General features: G+C 32.7%; 3 protein-coding genes across 5 annotated transcripts in view; all 3 read left to right on the top strand.

Annotated features, from left to right (window-relative positions):
• The first annotated feature begins 29 nt into the window (after positions 1–29).
• Positions 30–9,057, top strand: axed (axundead). The gene is made up of 4 exons (XM_001808909.4): positions 30–169; positions 6,887–7,026; positions 7,087–7,611; positions 8,590–9,057. Exons 2-4 carry the CDS (start codon positions 6,899–6,901, stop codon positions 8,918–8,920), a joined length of 984 nt encoding a protein of 327 aa, XP_001808961.1. The 5' UTR covers positions 30–169; positions 6,887–6,898; the 3' UTR covers positions 8,921–9,057.
• A 6,122-nt stretch (positions 9,058–15,179) lies between these two features.
• LOC660404 (uncharacterized) lies at positions 15,180–16,695 on the top strand. Its single transcript, XM_966635.5, has 2 exons — positions 15,180–15,279; positions 15,325–16,695. The coding sequence occupies exon 2, from the start codon at positions 15,325–15,327 to the stop codon at positions 16,570–16,572; it is 1,248 nt and encodes a 415-aa protein (XP_971728.1). The 5' UTR covers positions 15,180–15,279; the 3' UTR covers positions 16,573–16,695.
• A 1,879-nt stretch (positions 16,696–18,574) lies between these two features.
• The window catches only part of Atx-1 (Ataxin 1), a 39,158-nt gene continuing 36,368 nt past the window's right edge, over positions 18,575–21,364 (top strand). For 2 of the 3 annotated variants that reach the window (XM_008198078.3, XM_008198066.3), the window contains exon 1: positions 18,848–19,319. The gene's annotated coding sequence lies outside the window, so the exon portion shown is untranslated. Of the gene's footprint in view, positions 18,699–18,847; positions 19,320–21,364 lie in introns of those variants that run through there. The other variant, XM_064359713.1, reaches the window with a different exon arrangement.

The raw sequence follows: 21,364 nt of genomic DNA, 5'->3' as shown, positions 1-21,364 counted from the left end.
GACCGAGACTGCGCGTGATGTCCTGGCAAAGCTCGCATGGAGTCCGCAAGCTCAGTTGAAACCCACCACATAGTGAAGTGTGTCGCTTTAGCGACCCCAACAATCACCATTGATATTATCAGTTTTCAGTGCCTTTTTAACTGGTGACTCATCACGTAAATGTTCATAGGTAAGAAAAATCAATTTCAGCGAACCGAGCGCATGACAATCGTGAAAAACTTGGCAATGTGACAATGTAAATAACACGGGTGTAAACACAAATTCCGGTGTTATTCTGGGACCAATTTTCAGGAAAATAACTAAGACGCATTGATACCTTTGCAATGACACATCGGAAGCAGTAAAAATCGTGCTAATTTGAATATTTCTCGGGTTGTAAACCACTTACTCGAAAATTGGTTTATGATACAAAGAGTTTATTATAAACACGGAAAATTGGAAACCAAACGCTGACTAATTTTGAGTGTTTATGGAGCGACGTCAAAATCGATTGGTTTGCTTTTATTGATTTTTTTCTCGCACTTGAATATTGTATTGATCGTCAGATGATGGGTTTTGTAGTAAATACTATCAAATACTATCTAGGTCATGTCCGCCATATCGTTCCGCCAATCTGCAGGAGTTAGCTGACCTTTACTACAATCAAAGAACCGAATTGTTGATATTCTTTGATCTTACAAAACTGATAACGATATTTTATTCAAGTTGGTTAACATGTCATTGACACCCTTGTTTAATTAATTGTGGGTGGAAAAGCAGAGCTCAAAATTTTTTTTTCGTTTCGTAAATTATTCAGGTATTAATTGGCTGTAAAATTTAAACAAGAACCGTAAAAATAACAACAAATAATATTCACAATAGAATTATTGTTTATTTTCAGTGGTACTTATTTAAAGTAAAACAAAATTACTAAATATTACAACAGCAAAATATTGATATCCTTGAAAATTGTTGATAATGCGGTACAATTTTAATTATTTAATTAAGAACTTGGCAGCAAAATGGGTTATTGTTTGGTTTAAGTGAGTACTACCGTTTAGAATTTTTGCACTTGAATAATACCCGCATGCTCTTGAGAGCATAATCAAAAAATCGTCCAACCAAACAAACTTGACAATGAGCCTTGCATTCCCATCCTCCAATTAAAAAATTAATTGTGGAGAAGCGGTTTCGGAGAGGTTTCGGTTCGAGCTGGAGTTGGTATCGATTTCCACCTGTATGTTTTTATGCACCCCTGCGTACTACGTGGTGACCTAGCGGGGTAGGTCGAGCCCATTCGTAGTATTTGAAAATTAGCTAGTAAACGCAGGCTGGGAAATATTTTGGAATCTTCGTCATGTGCCGAGGAACGCACGAAAACACACTTTCGATCTATTTTTATTTGTGTTGGCAGATTGCGGAGTTATGCATGCGTCTAATTTTAGCAAAAATCTTGATCGGTTCTTTTTGTTTGTTTGCACTGGGGATTGGTGGCAAGGAGGTGCGGTCTGGGATTAAAAAGTTTGTTCCTGTGATGAAATTTTTATTTTTGTAATGGAGATAATTACTGGATGTTGGAATTAATCAAATGAACAGTAATGATGTCAGTGAAACAATTGTTGAATGCAATTTTTTTTGGTACTGTTTACACGTTTTAGATAATAAATAATAAATTATATTAAGATTTTGGGCGATACGATCAGATTGTGATAAGAGGTTTAATTCAAACAATTCTAGTTTTTTTTTTCCCGTTAGGTATCGATTATTATGATCAATTTTTGATATGATTCTGGGAACAATCTGCATAATTATCTAATATTTTATTTTGATTACAAAACAGTTAATCAGTTATTTGTAAAAGTAAACATCAAAGTAGTTTAGAATGTAATAACTAGCAAGTAATAAACTGAAAATATGGTTTAAATGAGTTTGAAAACTCAGGGTCGAGAAACTGAAATTTCTAAATAAGACTGACGTGAGAAGTAGTTGCATTATTTTAGATTTTACTTTTTTAACAATTTTTACCAACTGTTTAATAGATATGATGCTGACACTATCTGAAATACCTAAAACCTCAAATATGTACTTTCGAGCATAAAATTTTGAAAAGCCATGAATTTATTTTTAGCGTATAAAATTAACGAGTTAACGTTCTGTTTTACAAATAACTGATTTTTAACTTTTCTAAACTTATATAGCCACTAATTTTGTTTTATGCATCTAAAGCTCGGTCTTTATTTGTAAGTTTTCGATTACAACTAGCTGAGTTGGTTCCTATTTTTAATTTTTATGTGCATATTATACTCGCTAACGTAGCAAAAAATTGAAACTGAGTTCAAAATGTAATAAGAATTTTTTTAATACCTACTTCGAAGTTTAAACTTTTGAAACACATTTTTAAGTTAAATCAAAAGGAATTTTAATTTAAACAACACGTAGAACTGGATATTGAAAAACGAATTTCCCAATTTTTTGCAAATTTTTGTAAAATTTTTAAAATATTTGCGTTGGTTTCAACTAAATAACATCAAAGTGTATATGAATACATCTTTATTTATTTTTCCTAAATTGTATTTTAGAGAAACTTTTTGATCCAAAATCTAATTTATCTTTACCGTAAGTCAAAGGAAATACGGCTTGAAATTCTACAATGTTATTATCGGTCTGCACGAACACAAATAAATGAGAACAATAAAATCGTAATTTTTACGAACTCGTAGTTTATGTTTCTATTTCCAAAAAAGTCCACTGACATGTTATGACGTCCATCAATTTGAAACAAGTTGTTTTTAGGACAATAATATATTTACAAAATCTGAGCAAGTAGCGTATTTATTAAAGTGATATTTAACAAAGTACTGCATGGTTTATTTATGATTTGGCCTAGTAAAGGAAATGGTTTGTCATGTAATTATCTCATAAAGCATATCCAATCTTGTAGTTTTTAAATAAAAAGCCACAAACATATTTCCACTTGTTCAATTCATTATCACAGATTCACAACGAATGACTTTAAAAAATGCACATAAAATAAGTGTGCAGTACATTTCCTCATTTTAGTCACAAGTCAGTAGTTATTTATTTGTATCACTTGGCGTGAAACTCAATTTTTACGAGTCTTTTCCATGATGAAGCGAGTGGACGATACTGAATACAAAGTAGGTCTAATGCACTTTTCGAACCGATTATTCTTTTTTTTTCCATTAAGAGCAAACTTGTCTAGTCACTAAGAATTTGCAAAATACGTGCCATAGACATTGGTATAAATTAAATAAATACAATTCTCAACAAATGTAATAAATAAAAATGAAATGTTTCCATTTGATGTTGGTAAATTCCTTTTATATACCTACCGCTGGTGTCATCATTCAGGTATGAGTTACATTTTAATTAGATTCTAGAGTTTAATTTTCCTTGTCAATGTTAACACGTTATTTCAGTGTTTACACAATTAAAAGTTCAGCTTTTAAATTGACAAAAACAATTTTACTGCTGGAAATATTTAAATCTTTTCTAAAAATAAATACTATTCGAAAGTTTACAGTTCCAAAGCACGTTGTGGTCAAACAATGTTATAAATTTTCGTATCTCATGATCAGTTTTCCTTATTGTTCAAAATGAATCGCAAAAAGCTTAGTGATCAGATGGAGATTAAAATGTTTTCGCGTGTTTAATTTTTTAGTTTTAGCGATCAAATATTAGATTAGTTGTTTGCAATCGATGTAATTATATTGTTGTAAGTTTATTATAAAAAACTGTGACAATAACTGATATGAAGTGCAAAACAACAAGGCCTGACATTTTGCAAAACCTACCTTACTGTTATAACTGTGAGCTGATAAAGTTCATTCGTTTTGTAAAATTTCATTGTATTGTGTACTTTATGCATTATTTTATTCGGACAAATATTAGATCCTCAATACTATCTTGCTTACGATTATAAAGCAGTTAAATATTTGCTTATTAAAGAAGGTTGGGTAGTCTACGAGAGTGATTATTGACCTGAAAAGATTTTATGCGCAAGTTAGGGTCCGGATTGCAATAAAAGATGTTTAGCATTTGAATAGACACACCTGAATTTGGCATTATGTTGTGCTCTGAACAGGAGATGTCAAGTTATTTCATTCATCACTTGGGGCCCTACTGCATATGCTCGAGGAAGATTATACTTATCCTGCTGAGACTTTTGCGAAGCTCTGCTGCATTACATGTTTTTTAATCAAGGAAGAAAACCAAAAAACATGACGTCAATATTTGTGTTCCATTTATTAATCTCATTAACTTGTATTAAATTCGTAATGTGTGAATTTCTAAACGTAACGTATTTATTTGTTTATTTGAAACATAGTGCAAATGCCGATAACCACGCGACTAGATTGAATCTTCCATTTTGCACATTGTAAAGGCGCTAAATGTCCTTTTAATAACTTTGTTTAGAGATTACCTACGCACTTACAGAAGTCTACAATGGTCTGAATGCAATAAAAAGTATTATTTTAAACGGTGTCGGTTTATTTGAGAGACAATAAATATTTACAGTGTGAATACAGTTTCTTTAATTAATTTGTTTAATCTCTATAAAAAGAGATTTGTGTCAACTTCATCATAAAAAGATAACGCAGTTAAAACATTACAAATTTATCGTTCAAGAAGCTGCCAAAATGGCCTTCTAATGAAAATTATTGTTATAGCACATCTTACACTGTAAATAAGTTAACGTCAATTCTGTAGTATTGATCATTTGGAGGAGTTTTAGTTATTTTATGCTCTTTGCCCGTGACGTCTGTTTTAATGACGTCGATAGGATATCGAATTTAGACACTTTTATTGGTTATTCGACGACTAAGAGCAATAGTGGATTTATTAATAAAACTTAATAAACTGTATTTAGGAGGCATTTTAGCAAAAAACAAAACGGTAGCTAAAAATGACTCCAAAATTTTTATAAGATGTTATTTATGTGCAAACTGCAAACCTACGCCATTTGGAAGAAGAAACAAATATGTTAATACTTTATAATAATCTGAAAGAAGTTGATTTTTGTGATCGCAGAAGGGGTAACTTTGCAAGTTTTTTTCATTTATTTGTATAGCTATTGTAATGAAGTGGCGAGTTTTGAGTTAATTAAAAATAAAAAAACGGATAAATATATAGTATCGGTAGGTATACTCTAAAATTTATTAAAAATGTCACTGGAAAACACCATTTATTTAATTTTTGGTTTTAAATCCAATTTTCAGATTATTTTTTCAGTTATAATTCATTATTGTACAATTATCTAAATACATAATTTTCCAAGATCTGAACAAACTTAAAAATATTGGATTTTTATGAAGATTCTTCTTATCAAACTAAGAATCACTAACTTAAATGTAATTAGAACAGTTTACTATATTTTTTACTTTATTAAAAACAAATCTTTTTTTATTAAAAATTTCTTTTTAATAATTTAATCTTTGGAAGTTATGAGATAAACTAAATCTTATAGTTTTAAAAATTCTGCATTCAGTCAAAGATTTTGCACATACATTTCAGTTTAAACTTTACTAAATTTCATTTTTAGATTACAGTTTGTTGAGATTTTTGAAAATGAATCAAATAAAACTGATATTTTTTTATCCAAATTGGAATAAACAAGATTAAGTATTTAAATTAATAAACTACAAAACAATAAAATTTGATAGTCATCCGTTTGTACACATTTTTTAATTTTATAATTATTTTTATTACATAATTCTTATAGTTACCAAAATTGAAAATTGGAAAATACCTGCCTACAACTGTATTGTTATTTTGTTATTATGGACAATTTTTTAATTTCGTATTGTGAAGAAAATGCCTTTCAGATCCAAAAACTTGAATCCATTTTAAGATGCATAATTAGAAATTTTTCTTATTTTGATTTTAATTTAATACTAGCGACTTGTACCATTTTCGGTGTTATGTAATTTCGAATTTATAACACATTTTGAAATTCGATGATTTGGTAATGGTTTATTTGGCGATAAAATAACTAATAAGCAACAGTAAATACAATACCGTCATTAAACTTTTTATTATTACAAGGAAATGTCGTTGAAAGTTATAACTTTTATGGAATTTTTCCTATTGTATTCTACTGTGCAATTTTTGCGAAAAAAGCCAGGTTTTGTTGCATCTTTTTAAAAAGGAAGGGGTATGTAATAGCTTACAAATCATTTTTTGTAAAAACAAATCCTATTAACTTAAAAAGTAGCTTTTCGAATTACTGGTAGTCTCGGTAAACTCCGGATAAATTATTTCTGGTATACTTACCATAGTTTTAGAAAATTTCTCCCCGGGATTAAGTTATCGGGCGAAACCCCAAATGGTGAAGCCTTTATACCATTTAGTTTCAATGAGGTAATTTTATTAAATCATCTGAGTCACAAAAAACACATGACCGACTCTATAATATGGTCACGTTTTCATTCACATTTTCAAGACTGTATTCCGAGATCGCCAACATTATGAAATATTGGTATTATCAATGAATCACACTATATACGATTTAATTATATTCCCCAACATAAACATTACACAATTGTCGTAAAAAGATAAATGAAAATGAGAAACTGAGTACGAGAATCAATCTGTAATCGTAATTAACATTTTGATTTAATACTCTTGACAGTACTGAATGCAACTTCTTAATTATAATTTATTTGGTTTAATGAAACAATAAATTAGTAAGATTTGAATTAATATTAATTAAGTTAGTAGACGAAACAAAACTTTATCTTTTTTTATCGATCTGTTATCACATATCTGTTAGCACCTCCGCCTCCAGCTGGGCACGCGCTTATAAATAAGTGATTTTTGAATTTACAAATTTACTAATGCTCTAGCGCTACAAGACACACAATCAGCCTTTAAATCTGCGTTTCAGACTTTATGAAAAATGGTGATTGTAGCGAACGAACCGTACGCAGAAACCGAACCAATGCTGAAGACGGTCTCTTCCGAGGAAACCCCCGAAACGAAATTTAGACGAAACTCCTATGCCGAAGCTTACAAAAACATCACCAGGTAATTCCCCGGCGGCCAAACGAAACAACTCAAATTAAAAATGCGTTTCTCGGTTTGCAGTTCGATGAAAGCGGACCAACTGCAGATCGAGGACCCCAATCTCGCCTGCAAGCTGCTGTCCACAGCAGTCAACCTGAAGAACATGCCTCTGGCGAAGCAGTGCATCGAGATCCTGGACCGGAAGCTCGACCGCAGCAACGTCCTCTCCATATTCTCGCACTTGTCCCAGTGCAAGATGCCGAGCTCGAATCCGAACGACTTCGAGCCGTCGGCGCCCCCCATCGTGGAGAACGAGAATCTGAGAGACAAAGACTGGGTGCAAGAACTGACGGATAATCTGCGACACAACTGCCTACTAGAAATCGACAAGAACGCCGACTATGTGATGAAGCAGAACGAAGTCCTGGACTTGTCCTACAATGACCTGCTGGCCATCATCACCAGAGACACGCTGGAGGTGCGCAACGAGGGCCTGGTGTACGCCACGGTGCTCAAGTGGGCCACCAAGGAGTGCCACAGGCGGACGCTGCAGCCCCACATGGTCAACATCAAGGCCGTGGTGCGCGAGCTGCGCTACGCCCCCAGGTAATAATAGGCAATTTACCTCGTTATTTCGACGTACTATGCTCCCAATTCAATTTATGATCAAAAGGGGCTTTGGCTTTGAAATTAAGTTGGCAACATTGAAAATGTAAATATGGGATTTCCCCGAATTGGGCCAAGGAAATGCCGAGGGATTTTTTAGTTTGAAGATTATTTTCTCCGTTTGGTGAAAAAAAAGTGAGTTCCTTAAGTTCCCACTTTAAAATATAAATCGTTTGAAATAACGTGATTTGTTTCTAATTTGGCTGATTTTTGGCGAAGAAATTCAAAATTAGTAAAATGGCTTTAGCACGAAAACACTCCCTATACAGTATTATTTCAACTTCGGTTTTTTCAATGTTAAGCTTCCAACATCAAAAGCAGATTTGTTCGAATCTCTTGGATTAATAAATTACAGTATTTCATTTACATAAAAATAAAATTGAAAAATTAAATTATATTTTTATCAGTCAGCTTTATCATGTTATATCTCAAAATAATAATTTTTTTGAAATATTGACATTACAGACAAAACATGATTTTCAGTTTTTAATCTTAAATTTCAATTAAATTTATCACTATTTATTAAAAAGTGCTGTGGTTTACATAATATTAATTATTAAACTGAGAATGAGCAGTTGTATAACACGTTCACTTAATCATTACGTTTAACAAAACAACGTCATTTCTGTAGTACTTACTTTATATTGATTGATTAATTATTATATTAGTTCTATTATTTTTCTTAACTGGTGACGTTTGAGTTACTGACGTTCACACGATATTGAGTATACACTTTTCCACTTTTCTACAGTCTTATTAAGTATTTTACAGAAAATTTGCAAACGAAATTAGGGGCCCAGGCTTTATAATTATACCACGAAAAGTTCTCTTTTTTTTTTCATTAAAAAAAAATCTATGCGAATGAAGCGTCAATAATTGTTGTTTTGTTAATGTTTGTATGTTATTGCTTTGCTTCAGGTACGGTCTCATGAGCAGGAAGGAGTTCTGCAGCCGGACAATTTACGGGGAGAAAGGGCCTACGAGGAGCGACATCCTGGAGGAGAAGGAGTGGCGCAAAATTCAGTTTTACATCAAGGAGAAGAGCAAGAGTCGGCCGGTGGAGGAGTTGCCTCATAAAATGTCCCAGCCGCGAGTCATCGGGACGGAAAAACCGAAACTTTTGAGTTCCCAGAGCAGTATTAGGGCGATGGATTGTCCACGGAAGAAGAACACTCGGTGCAGTAGTAGCACAACTTGCGACAGGTTTCTTTTGAACTTTTTGACTTGTTGGTCTGCCATTTTCGACTAAAGTACTATTTTGTAATCTACGGATTTTTCCGAAATAGCACTAGCCATGTCTTGTGATTACCACGTATTTAATGATAATTAAACGACGGAAGGACTATCGAAATATTTAGATATGATATTCATGTGATTCTTCTTTTAGCTTTAGTTGGCTCATTGTACGAACCGAGTACTATTTTAAGTACAATTGTTGTGTTCCGTTTTTCTAATTTTATTGCTTTAAGTCTGTGATGTGTTTATAGTTTTTAATATCGTTGTTTTTCTTATTATATGATTATTATATAATTGAAATTTGATATTTATGGCAGAATTTTAGGCTGGGCCTAGGCTTGTTTTATATAAAGTTTCTATCACTGTTGGAATTTAAATCAATTATACTAATATAAATGTATTTTATCAAGATGAAAGAAGATAGGCTAAGAGAGATGTTGGTGTTAGAAAAGTGTTGTTACCATCTGTTTGGATAGATGGCTGTTGATTGGTAAAATAGGCCAGTTCTGTTAGCTGTAACCATATTTTAAGTCAAATTTGATTGCCATATTTTCTCGCATAATACACGTATTTCTGTATCCTATCTGTAAAAACAATTAAATCATGTGATACAACTCTTGTCGTTTCTGTTTACTTTTAGATATCGACAGCAAAACTGTTTATTTTGTCATAAAAATAAGTGCTTCAAACGCCTAAAAATATCTACTGGTGGTTTTGCTCATACTCCAAATTACACCTAGCGCTTGAAATCAAGTTGGCAGCATTGAAGAATATGAGCTGTGTCAAATGGCACAGTGTTACAAACCTAATTTGAGAATTAGGATATTTGGTACATGCTTTTTACGTTTCTGCTAAAAACAATAATAAAATAATAATAAGAGAATGATTTATAATTAAATTATGGTTTGGTCTTTTTAAATTTTTAAATAATGTGTTTGTTACTCCAAGTTCCATAATTATGCGACTTCCTAACTAAATTGCCATCTTTTTCAATTAACATTGTTGAGAAACATAATGATAAATTTTTGTTATTATTACTTAATTATAACTAAAGTATATCCTCCCTGTTACACAATAAAAAATGTATTATATTTGGTCTAAAAGATTTAATGTTGTTCGAAGGTCAAGAAAAAAATAATAACCATGACCTAGCTCTCCGTTCTACTGTATCTTCTCTTCGATTTAATTTAGTAGCTTATTCAAGTATCTATTCACAATACTTGTTTGCCCTACAGAAGTTGGCTTAATTTGTTTTTTTAATTACTTATTAATTAACTAATTTAATTTTGTATTATACAAATTAATGATTATTCAACACGCGTTTAGGTCTAGATTTTATTTATGTAATTAACCACACACTGCAGTTAAAACAGTATCACCCAGCTTACCTTTTTCCTCTGTTTTTGGAAAAACAAAAGTAGTACGGGGGTGTTTTCACAATTTTTTCAATTTTTCAATTTACCCTTGAAAATCGGGGTGTTTTCCTTAGAAGTGGGCAGTGTGCCATAGGGGCCCTTATACTACTAATAAACGATCAATATACCATTTAATTGGCCGATGAATTAAAAAAAAAACGCGATCCTGTGATCCCTTTGGTTCTACTACTATAACTACGACGTGTTTTATTGGTTGCCTATACATAGACCCTATCAATTGTAAATTAATTTTTTAATTAAATTGATTTAATAATAGTACGTTTATTCATCTTACTACAAACATTAATGTTTATACAAAAAATTTTATTTGTGCGTAATTTAGTTTAAGTAAATAAATAAAAGTAATGATTTGAGTTTTTTAATTTTATTGCCTCTGAATTTTTTGACCATGTATGTCTCAAAACATCAATTTAGTTAATTAATTTAAAAAATTATTGCGCAATATAATAATAATAAATGCTAATGTAAACTATTTTATGTGAAAAATGCAGTTAACATTTAAGTTCTCGTTGTAATTTACAACCCATTATTTATAAACATTTTAAATTCGTTTATCTTTAACACTACAGAGAAACAAGAACATGCCAACTTTGTAAGGCTTACGAACTTTATCAAGATCTCGTTTTTTCGTCGTATTAAAACAATCCTTTGTTTAGCAGAATTTTAAATTATGTTACTTCTTGTATTTAACTCTTTTTAACTGTTATCATGACTCGTTCCCTTTTAAAATTCATCTTCTTTATTTTTAAGCATACGAAAGCTTTATAACTGTACACGATAACATTTTACTCACTACTTAATTCTACTGCTATCTTGTAGCGCCATCAACAGGACTTTTCTTGTTGGTACCTAATTAATTCCAGCTTGATTTCATTTGCAAAAATTAAAGTGAATAACAAACTGTTGGAAGCCTGAAATGAAGCTGAACTTCTGAAGAGAAAACAGACAAATCAAACAATTTCGTCAAAGCCTGTAATTTCTGTCAACCTGAACATTTACACAAGTTAAATCAACGGTTATTAGAGTATGTACTTAACGGCGCGAGACAGCCTTGAAAGTTTGAACCATTTGATTTAAACTAACCATAAACTATTACTTCCATGGGGTTTAACGTAACTACTATGTGTCACTCTTTTTAATTTGAATCGCATTCAACTATAGTTTTTATCCAAATATTTTCCAAATTAGCTACCTATTAAAAAAAGCTCTACAAACACCTACTCATTCTTATCTGAAAATAATTTGCATCAAGAATATTTAATTCACATTTCTTTTCGTAGTAATTGCTTTAAGGCCTTGTTCACATCGTCCATCTCTTGCTAATGTCGGGGTCAATTTAAGCTCAAATAATTGAAATTCCAAATCTCATCCTAAGCCGTTCTAGACAATTTCATGGAAAGAATAACTCGACAAAAAGTTGTTCTTTTTTCCAGCATTCCTTTGTGTTTGGATAGTAGATATAATCACAAATTACTTGATGAATACCGGAATGTAAAGATGTCAGGTTTCAGAATTCGGCATTTGTAGCAAAGTCTTGCTACAAATATAACTCACATTGTAGATTCGGATGCTTTGTTTCAGATAAAAAATAGTTTCGCTGTTCGCAACCAAAATACTGTGTGTGCTTCAACATGACTCACATCCGTCTGAAAATGTGTATCTGTCTGCATGAAAAAATTACAGAGATGTTCAACTAACACTGAACTGGCTTTAATTAACCTCATTATACGCTCGGTTTTAATCCTATTGCGACTCATCGTAAAATTCGAGTTAAGTACTCTTTTATATGCTAATTATGTGCATATGCTTTCAAAACATCGATAAAAACCGAAATGATAATTGTGGAATTGTGGAAGTCGACAGTTAATTAATGCATGCGGATGTTGATGTTGCTAAATTTACAATACAATAACGCCTCACACATTTCTTTGTGATGCTAAATCTACACATCCCCACTTTCGCAATTTAATACAATTTGTATAAAGCCAAAATTAAAAAGCTTCGTATGAATTATTTTTGCACCACATTTACAAGCTCATTATCTCTAAAACTATTCCGAGAAACTAATTACAACTATGAAATGCATGTTTGCAGCGTATTCAAAGAAGAGGATGAATCATCATTAATGATAATCTTGGACCTCAGTGCACTCTAAAATTGGTGAAATATGACATTGTTTATTCGGTTTGTAGACTAAATTAACGCGCTAATAAACACTTGTGAAAATTATCATCAGGACAAACCGGAAGAAACCTTAATTAAAGCCTTAACTACATTTTGATATGTAAAAAATTGAAAAAAACACAAAACTATCTGCCTTACATGAATTTGCAAAATTGCAAATTTTCTTTCTTTTCGAATATTTTTTCCACCTTCAGTCCGAGAACACAGCAGCAAGATAATAAATAAATGCGATATTGTACGTATTTATTACACGTATATTTACATTGGCTTTATCAGTCGAAAATAATATTTATAGTACGTTTCCCTTTATCTGTGCACACACATAGGTATTTTTATATTCGTGTTTGGAGATAATTTCAGCGGTTTCACAATTAAAACATTGATTGATTAATAACAGGATCTACGATAAAAATTCTAGTCACTATCGTATTACACAGCTACAAATCAAAATGCTAAGTAATAGTCGGTTTTTTCCCACAGCCAAAATCAGTAAATTAAAATTTTCTACCAACCGCAGACGTAAAGCATTCTAAAGCTCCTATTCATCCCTCAAATAGACTTATTGCCGCTTTTTATCCCTAGCAAGTTCCCAAATAAAGAATAACGCCTTTGTGCTATTGTTAATTTTGAAACGTGGACTTCATCAAAACGCCATTAAATTTTATAGACACTTGTTCATCCCAACAGGTCTCCACCCCAGAAAGATAAAATTTATGCGGACAACTCGTGATTTCTACCTAAATGTCCGAAATGTAATTTTTTAAGCAGGTGTCATTTCTGCAAAATCACGATCTTGTCAAAAATTGTAAAGAATGGGTAAAATCGTTCGGCCCTTGTGAGTCGAAAGTCATGTGAATTCGAGAGCAGAATGACACCAGACCGACCTTCGAAGAAAAGAATAGTTTTAGCGGCACGACCACGGCGCCTTCCACGAACAAAGCAACAGTGAAACGAAATAAACAATGAAGTATAACCAAGTCGACTGTAAAGAGACACTGCCAAATAATAGAGTCCAGCAAAAGGCACAATGGCACCGCAGGGAGCCACTCGATGTAGGTGTGTAGGACAAAACGATCTACAAAGCACCACAGGTAGTTGGATCTTTGAAAAATGGCTCAACCTGGACGGGCTCTGATTACCTTCTCGTAAATAGACAAGTGCCACAAGTCGTAAAAACGCACAACTCATTTGCTGGCAAACTGGAATAATTAACTGCATGTTTGGAAATGATCATTTAAATATCTGACGTAAAAATTATCGATAATTGGATAGTTTCATCGCGTGTCGATTTTAAAAAAATGTTATCGCACTGCACGAATTACATACTAACGAAAACAAATAACACAGAGTGATTCAAAAGTCTTGGACCATCTACTGGGTGATAGAACATCCAGCTGTGTTAAAAGTTCCTATGACAAGAAATAGTAGCCACTTTGTTGAAGAGAAAGATTGTAAAAAGTTTCAGGTGAAATAAACTAAACACTTCTTTCTCAAGTTACATTTTATTTTTCGACACAAACTGAGAACAGCTGACGAGAAAAAATTTATTTAAAATTAATGCTTTGTCCTATATTTTTCAAAACGCTGCAAATACGGTTGAAGATACAAGAAAAAGTGTAAAGAACAAAGTTGTAGAGAATTAAATTTTCTACAAAAAAATCCGCGACTCCATTTCTATCTTCGACGGTTTAGGTATAAATTGATTTTCCAATGTTTGACCACCAGCAAAATGATCAATTGAGCGTCTTTAAACGACTGTGGGGCCTAAATGATCAAAGATAGAGACATGGTCTCGTAAACTTTTTTGTAGAAAATTTAATTCTCTACAACTTTCTTCCTAACATTTTTCTTGCATCTACAACCGTATTCGCAGCGTTTTGAAAAATATGGGGCAGAGTGCAAATTGGTAAAAGTTTGAAATTGTTTTAAATATAATTTACAATAAAAAATTTGCATTGTGTTTATGTCTTATCATTGAGACGTCAATAAAACAAGTGCGCTCTCTGGCGACATTAACGGAACTATCGAGAACAGGAACGTTTTATTTGTTCATTGTTTCTTATCCTAACATTTAAATATCCGTAGTATACTCGTACATTCGATATTCTTCAGTTTTCAAAGGAGTTTTATGAAAAAAACTTAATTTCTTCACAATAGATCCAGTTTTAGGAAAATGATCGGATGGGCAATTTACTATTGTTACTGATATTAAATAATGTTAATTAAATAATTACATAATTAAAAAACGGCACATACCTTTAATCTGCAAACATTTTAAATTTAAAATTTGCTAAAAAGTAATTGCTTTGTAAAAAAATTCTATTTAGGTACCTGCTTATAAAGCAATTATTTTTCGTTGTTTTGCCAGATTTGAAATGTAAAAATAATTGGAGCGTTTGAAACACCCCGAGTTCCCCTAGCAGTGCATTAAAGCCGATTGGATAAGTGTTTGTCGTGATCATAAGCACCCTATCTAGTTCCTGATTTACAATTTATTAAAACATTAACACACAAAACTACTTAAATAGTTTAATTATCTAAAGCCAAAATCTTTTTCGCCCGTCCTATTTACCCATTCTATTGTATAAACTATAGGATTAGAAGTAGGCACGCTTTTCTACGTAAAGATACTAATTAAACACTATCTAAGAGAAACGACCTTGTCCCTCATTCGTTAATAAAAGGGGGACTGCACATTATCTCAGTACATCGAGTTGAATTATTACAGAGTGTCGTCGGTGTGAGACTCACTGTAAGTAGTTTTTTGCCATAAAGCAGTAGTCAATAGTTCTTGTAGATGACATCTGATAAAATAGAAAACTTGGACAATCTCATCGCCGAGATCATTCCCAAGAATTATGCTTTTGTTGATGCGAAAATAACACGACTAACAGCTTCTGGTGACAATTATGGCAGTCTTTTACTGGCTGTGGACATCACTGTGAAGAATGAAAAAGAAAACAAACTAATCCACGCCGTAGCTAAGAGGCCGCCGTCAAACAAACTCGTGCAAGAGCTTTTTAATAGTCAGTTCACTTTTCCTAACGAAGTCGGTTTTTACCAGACCATTATTCCGTGTTTGAGGCAGTTCCAGCAAGAACAAGGTGTCAAGGATTTGATTAGTTGTTTCCCTGAGTTTTACACGGCCAGGTTGAGTAAAGACGCGACTGGAAAAGTTGACGAAAGCTCTGTATTGTTAATCAAAAATATCAAAAAAGAGGGTTTCCAAACTTTGGACAGAACAGTGGGGTTTAACCTTGAACAGGGGCGGTTTATTTTGGGGAAAATGGCAGAGATGCACGCCACAAGTCTTGCACTGAAAATTCTGAGACCTGAAGAATTTAAATCGAAACTGGGGCCGTTTTTACAACAGTACAAAGTGTTTGAGATGGCCGAAGAGGACAATCGAAAAATGATAAACGTGTCATTAAATGTGGTGAAAGAGGATGACGTCTGTCGGAAATATCTACCCCAGATTGAAGAGTTTCTCTGGAAGAATCTCGATTTCTGTCTCACGAAAAATATCAAAACAAGTTCGCCGAGTCATTTTCTGACCTTGACCCATTGCGATCTGTGGGTGAACAATATTATGGTCAAATTTGATAAGAATAGCCGAATCACTGAAGTGAAATTTGTCGATTTTCAGTTGTATGAATACGCTTCGTTTGTGAGGGACGTTGTTTTCTTTATTTTCAGCAGCGTCCAAACTTCGGTGTTGAAGGAAAGTTGCGACGATCTTCTGTTACACTACTTTGATAGTTTGATAAAGCATTTAGTTTCCTTGAAGTGTGACACTAAACTCTTCACTTATGATGCATTTTTGGATGAAATCAAAAGTGTTGTACATCAGGGTGAATTTTTTCATGTTTTGACCATGTTACCTCCAATTTTTGCTGCTGAAAAAGATACCAAAGAGGTGGAAGCGCTGGAGCTTCATGACGTTATTTTTCATGAGAGTGAAGTCACTGAGACACATCGGGAAAAGGCCTATTTTGTTGTGAAGGAATTCATACGAAGAGGGTGGCTGTTCCAAGGCGACTCTTGATTTTTTAATTTTTTTGCTTCCATGACAAATGTACGAAAATTAGTTTGTAAGAATTCAAAGATACTGTAGTTTTAATTAATTCTGTATTTTATTGATTTGGCTAAATAAATATCTAAATTACAATTGTGTTCAAATGTATTTTTTTTGCCGTAATAAAAATTTGTTGAGTAAAAATTTTGGTTTTTTATTTATTAATAGATACCCTACTCTATTTTTTCTGGGATTACCAGCTGTTTCATCTAAGATGTGAAACCTTACGAAATTAAATGCAAAATATATTTAATTGCCACGTAAATAATTACCTTAACCTTATTACTTTAGAATAATCCTCACATTTTAACGTTTTTACGAAAATTAGTCAAACATAAAAACTCCAAGTTATTTAAGTAATTAACTTTATGACAAGACATAGTTTCTTGCAAAATTCAAAGCAAAATAAACAAATATCAAATGACATTTTTATTATAATAGTAAACATACGAATTAAACAAACTAAATATTTGTAGTAAAATCAAAAATTATTCCTACTGAAAGAAAGACAACAAATAAATTGCATTTAAAACACGCTGTTTCTACAGTTACCATGGTTTATATATTTATTCAAAATTTCGGATATCACCTTGCAAATTTAGCCGAAACAAAGCGGCATTTGCTGAACAGTGTTCCAAGTTTTCTGACCGAGGCAAAAATAAATACGTTATTTAGTGACACTTTAAAACAAACTACGTTTATATGAAAAATAGAAGTGAAAAAATAATTAGCCTAAACAATACCTTTATCTAAATTTTTTATTTCCTTTTAATTATTTGTTATTTATTTTTGAAGGCAAGTCTACAAGCTAACGCAAATTTTTTGCACAAAACAATATTTAATGAAGACATCATTACTCACAAACCTAGAAGTATAAAATTTTAAGTGAAGTAGTGTAGGTTTTAGCGCTTTTGTCAAAAAAAAATACATATTTAGTTTTAATAAATTTAATCCACAATTTTACCACTCACTTAGTAACCAGATTTTTAGCTTCTGACTCGGATTTGGACTTCTTTTAAGCTTGAACTGTTCTTATCCACTGATCAATTCTTTTAAAATTAAGTGTTTCTCTGAATTCTTAATAATTCCCTTTCGGCTCACAACTAATATCCTTTTGCCAATTTAGGTATTAAGGGTATTAAGACACGTGGTGTCTGCGGCTTATCTTTTGGCAATTAGGAATTTCCAAAGAGCTATTCAAATCCCATTTCTTTTAATTGTAGGTAGTATCTAAAGCAGGTAAGTAAAACAAGTTTGTTTATTTTCTAAACACTATTACACATTTAGATTTTAATTTATTTCAAAGTACATAAATAATTTCTAAAACCGCAAAAATTGAAACGAGACTTATGCCTAATTATTTCAATTATTCGTCCTGGTTCTTGTTTTTCATACAAAAAAACTCTAGGTTGATACTTGCGATTATTTAATTATAATTAGTAATTACACACTTATTACTTATACTCTGCGTCCATCTTTATGTTTTTTTGTCTCAATGTCTTGTTTACAATGATTTTTATTACTTAATAAACTTAACGCAATGTAAATACAAAATATCGGATATTTCAAGCTCTACGTACACGAAAACTAATAAATAAACCTACCTAGTTGCAAAAAAAGTTACAAAACAAGAAGTAAAATAAAATAATAAAATAGTAGAAGACCAAGTTATCCAAGATTTAGTTTCAATTATTAACCCTTAATTCACTTTGTGTAAATCGGTCCTAAATCAACTTTGGATATTGAAGAAAATCGTAAAATACGTGTACTTACGTACGTACAGTCGAACAAAGTGAAAATGACACTTCAATAAACCTACTAGTTAATAGATAATAGAGAATAAATCGAGTTTAAGGAACAAGAAATGAATAAAACACATTAAAAAAACAGAAATAAAACACATTGAGAAAGCGAATTATTATAAAAATTCAATCCCTGTTTATCGCGATTGTATCAGTTAATCCGACGTTTGATTAAATAACTATAATCACCACCCTTATTTCTAAAAAAATTAAAGTTTAGTAAAAAATTCTTCAATATTTTTGTGCAACTCAAAGTACATTTGAATGGTTTTACGCGTTTTCTATTTATAATAGGTAAGCTAAAAATAATAGTTGTCATCTTTATCGACAAGAGGTCTTCACCGCCAACAAAATAAGCAGTTTTTTCTCAAATATTCCTCTGCCTTGTCCCAATCGCCCATCCTCCGGCCGTCGTCTCGGCATACCATTCGTTGCAAGCGGCTAATGTTTTCCGTCTACCGACCACAGACATGTCCAAAACCGTACCCAAAATAGTTCCACGCTTGTCCAGCGTTCGTTTCGTCTTGCGTTCCGCAGGCAGAGGCGCGCTATCTCATCCACTCATCTTCAAAACATCCACACGCCCTGAACTTTCTTACCGCAGCCGATCGTTCAAGTTTTGCCTCACGAAAGCAGTTTCCATGCACAGCCTTTTACCAGGTCCACTCCTCGTAGTATCCCCGCTACATTCCTGTAGTAGCGTAGTAGTAAAGTGTTTGCGTACGCACTCAGTAAAATCGAGCACTAGGAACAGTTGATACGTAATTCGGTCCAGAAAGAAGCTAACAAGTGCCGGCTTTTTCCCAAAAAATGACTCTTTGCTTTCGACAGGAGGTGATGTGTTTGTGGTAGCTTTGTGGCCATTTGGAGCAACTCTCGGGGCGGACGCCCGAGCGCACTTCGGAGACGACTCAAGTAAGTGGCTTTTGTTATTTGCGGCGATTCTCTCGGACCACAATCATTATTATTATTAAACATTGCGTGTTTATCATTGTTTGGACTAAAATCCGAACGATGATAGTAAGCTAGTCTGCATGGCCAGGCTAGAGCTTTGCGACTTTCGGGGTCCAGGTATAGAAAAGTCGGGCTTTCGGCCTCCAGCGGTCGTGATTATGAGACGGACGGGATGAAATATCTTGCAGCGTGGGCTTCATTACATACTGCAGGTATTTTTAACCCGGGAAGTAACCTGTTTCTGACATAACGGCTGTTGGGCGACAAGTTAAGCACAAAAATAAAACTGAATGAGACAAGTAAACTATGCAAATGCGCTGTTTAATAAAAATCACGCAAATAAATTACGAGCGTGTTGGCAAGAAGAAGTGGCAGAGCTTGGGTGAAGGTATTTACGGTGGCGCCAATGACCTCTCCTGTATTTATGCAAGCGCCTGTGTTTTTCATTTGCATGCTTGTTCACTATTCGGCTGAGTATGTGGAAATAGACTTGCCCCCGACTAGATAATTAAACCCACGTTGCAGGATCCAAGCCAGAAAGTGACCCATTACCGATTCTCGTAAAACACACATAAACGACGTAATTAGACTACCATTATTTTGTTGCTGATGGAGGTTTTTAGGTTTTACTACACTTGATTGGATTCCAGATGCTGCACGATGGCAAAACAAAAATTGCACCGTGTCTATTCTGCTAATGAAACTAATTAGAAATAGAAATACATGGCTAAATCCTGAGTTAATTCGGCACTTTGATAATGTTCCTGAAACTTGCTTGAGTTTGAAATTGGAATTTGTTTCCTTTTGTTGCTAAAATGTCGTTAAAAAGTTGTTAAAATGTTGTTTTTGTGGTTTTAAATGGAAGTACAGGAACGTATATTTTTTTTTGAAATATGATCCGAATTGAGGCAAGTTTTATGGTTCTTCAGCTTTGGTTTCCCTTATAACTTTTAATTAATCGCCTTTTTTTCTTACTCCTATTTGAAGCTAAAAATTATTTATTTTTATTAAGTTACTTGACAATTTCTTATTTTACATTTTGGATTTTATTCAACATCAAATAATAAAATTATTATTATTTTCTTGTAATAAAAGATGTCATAAATCAGAGTTTTATAGTTTTATTTCCCGTTCACGTAAAGAGAAGAGTAATTTGCTGCAGGAATTTTTGCAAGTTAGTGTCTAGTAGTTTTAACTACACAATTATAAATTTAAAGAGAACAAAATAGTTTTAATTTTCCCTCGGGTTTTCTTTGGTTTACCTGTTTAGCAAGCAAGGACTTACGGAGAGAACAAAAAAATACAAGAAAAAAAACCTACTCAGTTCAATAACTCCAGAAACAAAGGAGCTTTTTGGCTTTTTCTGGGGGTAAAATTTAAATCACGCTCTTATTGGTTTAATATTAATTTCCAAATTTAATCGAAATATACGGGGTGGCTTAGTATTATTTTGTAGTGAATGTGTCATAATCAGACGAATTAAAAACCTTTTTTTTCACTCATTTTTCCAAAAAGTTCATACTTTCTTAAAAAAAAAATATTTACCCATTTATTGAGAGCCACTGTGTGGATTATGGTAGTTTATTAGCAGTTAATGTTGCCTTAAACAAAGTAAACATAGTAGCCCAGAAACAGTTTTTTGAATTTTTCTAATCCTGCTGTTTGTTCTTTTTTTTCGAAAAATTACGGAGTGGACCAAGAAAGATAGTACATCTAGGCTAACAGGTACAGATCTAAACATACCTAACATACTACCTTGGTACTAAAGGTTTGTATTACAATAATAAAGCTACTTTAAATTTTCATCTAAGATTAACATGTTAAAAACCATTTTTTATTTATGTGTAAGAAAAGGCAACCAAAATTGAAAGAGAGAACCGTAAAAATAAAACATTTTTATCAATCCCGGTTGGTTATGCTGTAAAAGTGCTTAATTTCTTTGTTGACTCAATTACTACAAATGATTTATTTTAATGGCTTTTTTATTCAGCGCTTTGATAAACCGC

This window comes from Tribolium castaneum, chromosome 1 (genome assembly GCF_031307605.1).
Source record: "Tribolium castaneum strain GA2 chromosome 1, icTriCast1.1, whole genome shotgun sequence".
In the NCBI taxonomy this organism is placed as follows: Eukaryota; Metazoa; Arthropoda; class Insecta; order Coleoptera; family Tenebrionidae; genus Tribolium; species Tribolium castaneum.
This window is presented reverse-complemented; position numbering and strand designations above follow the sequence as displayed.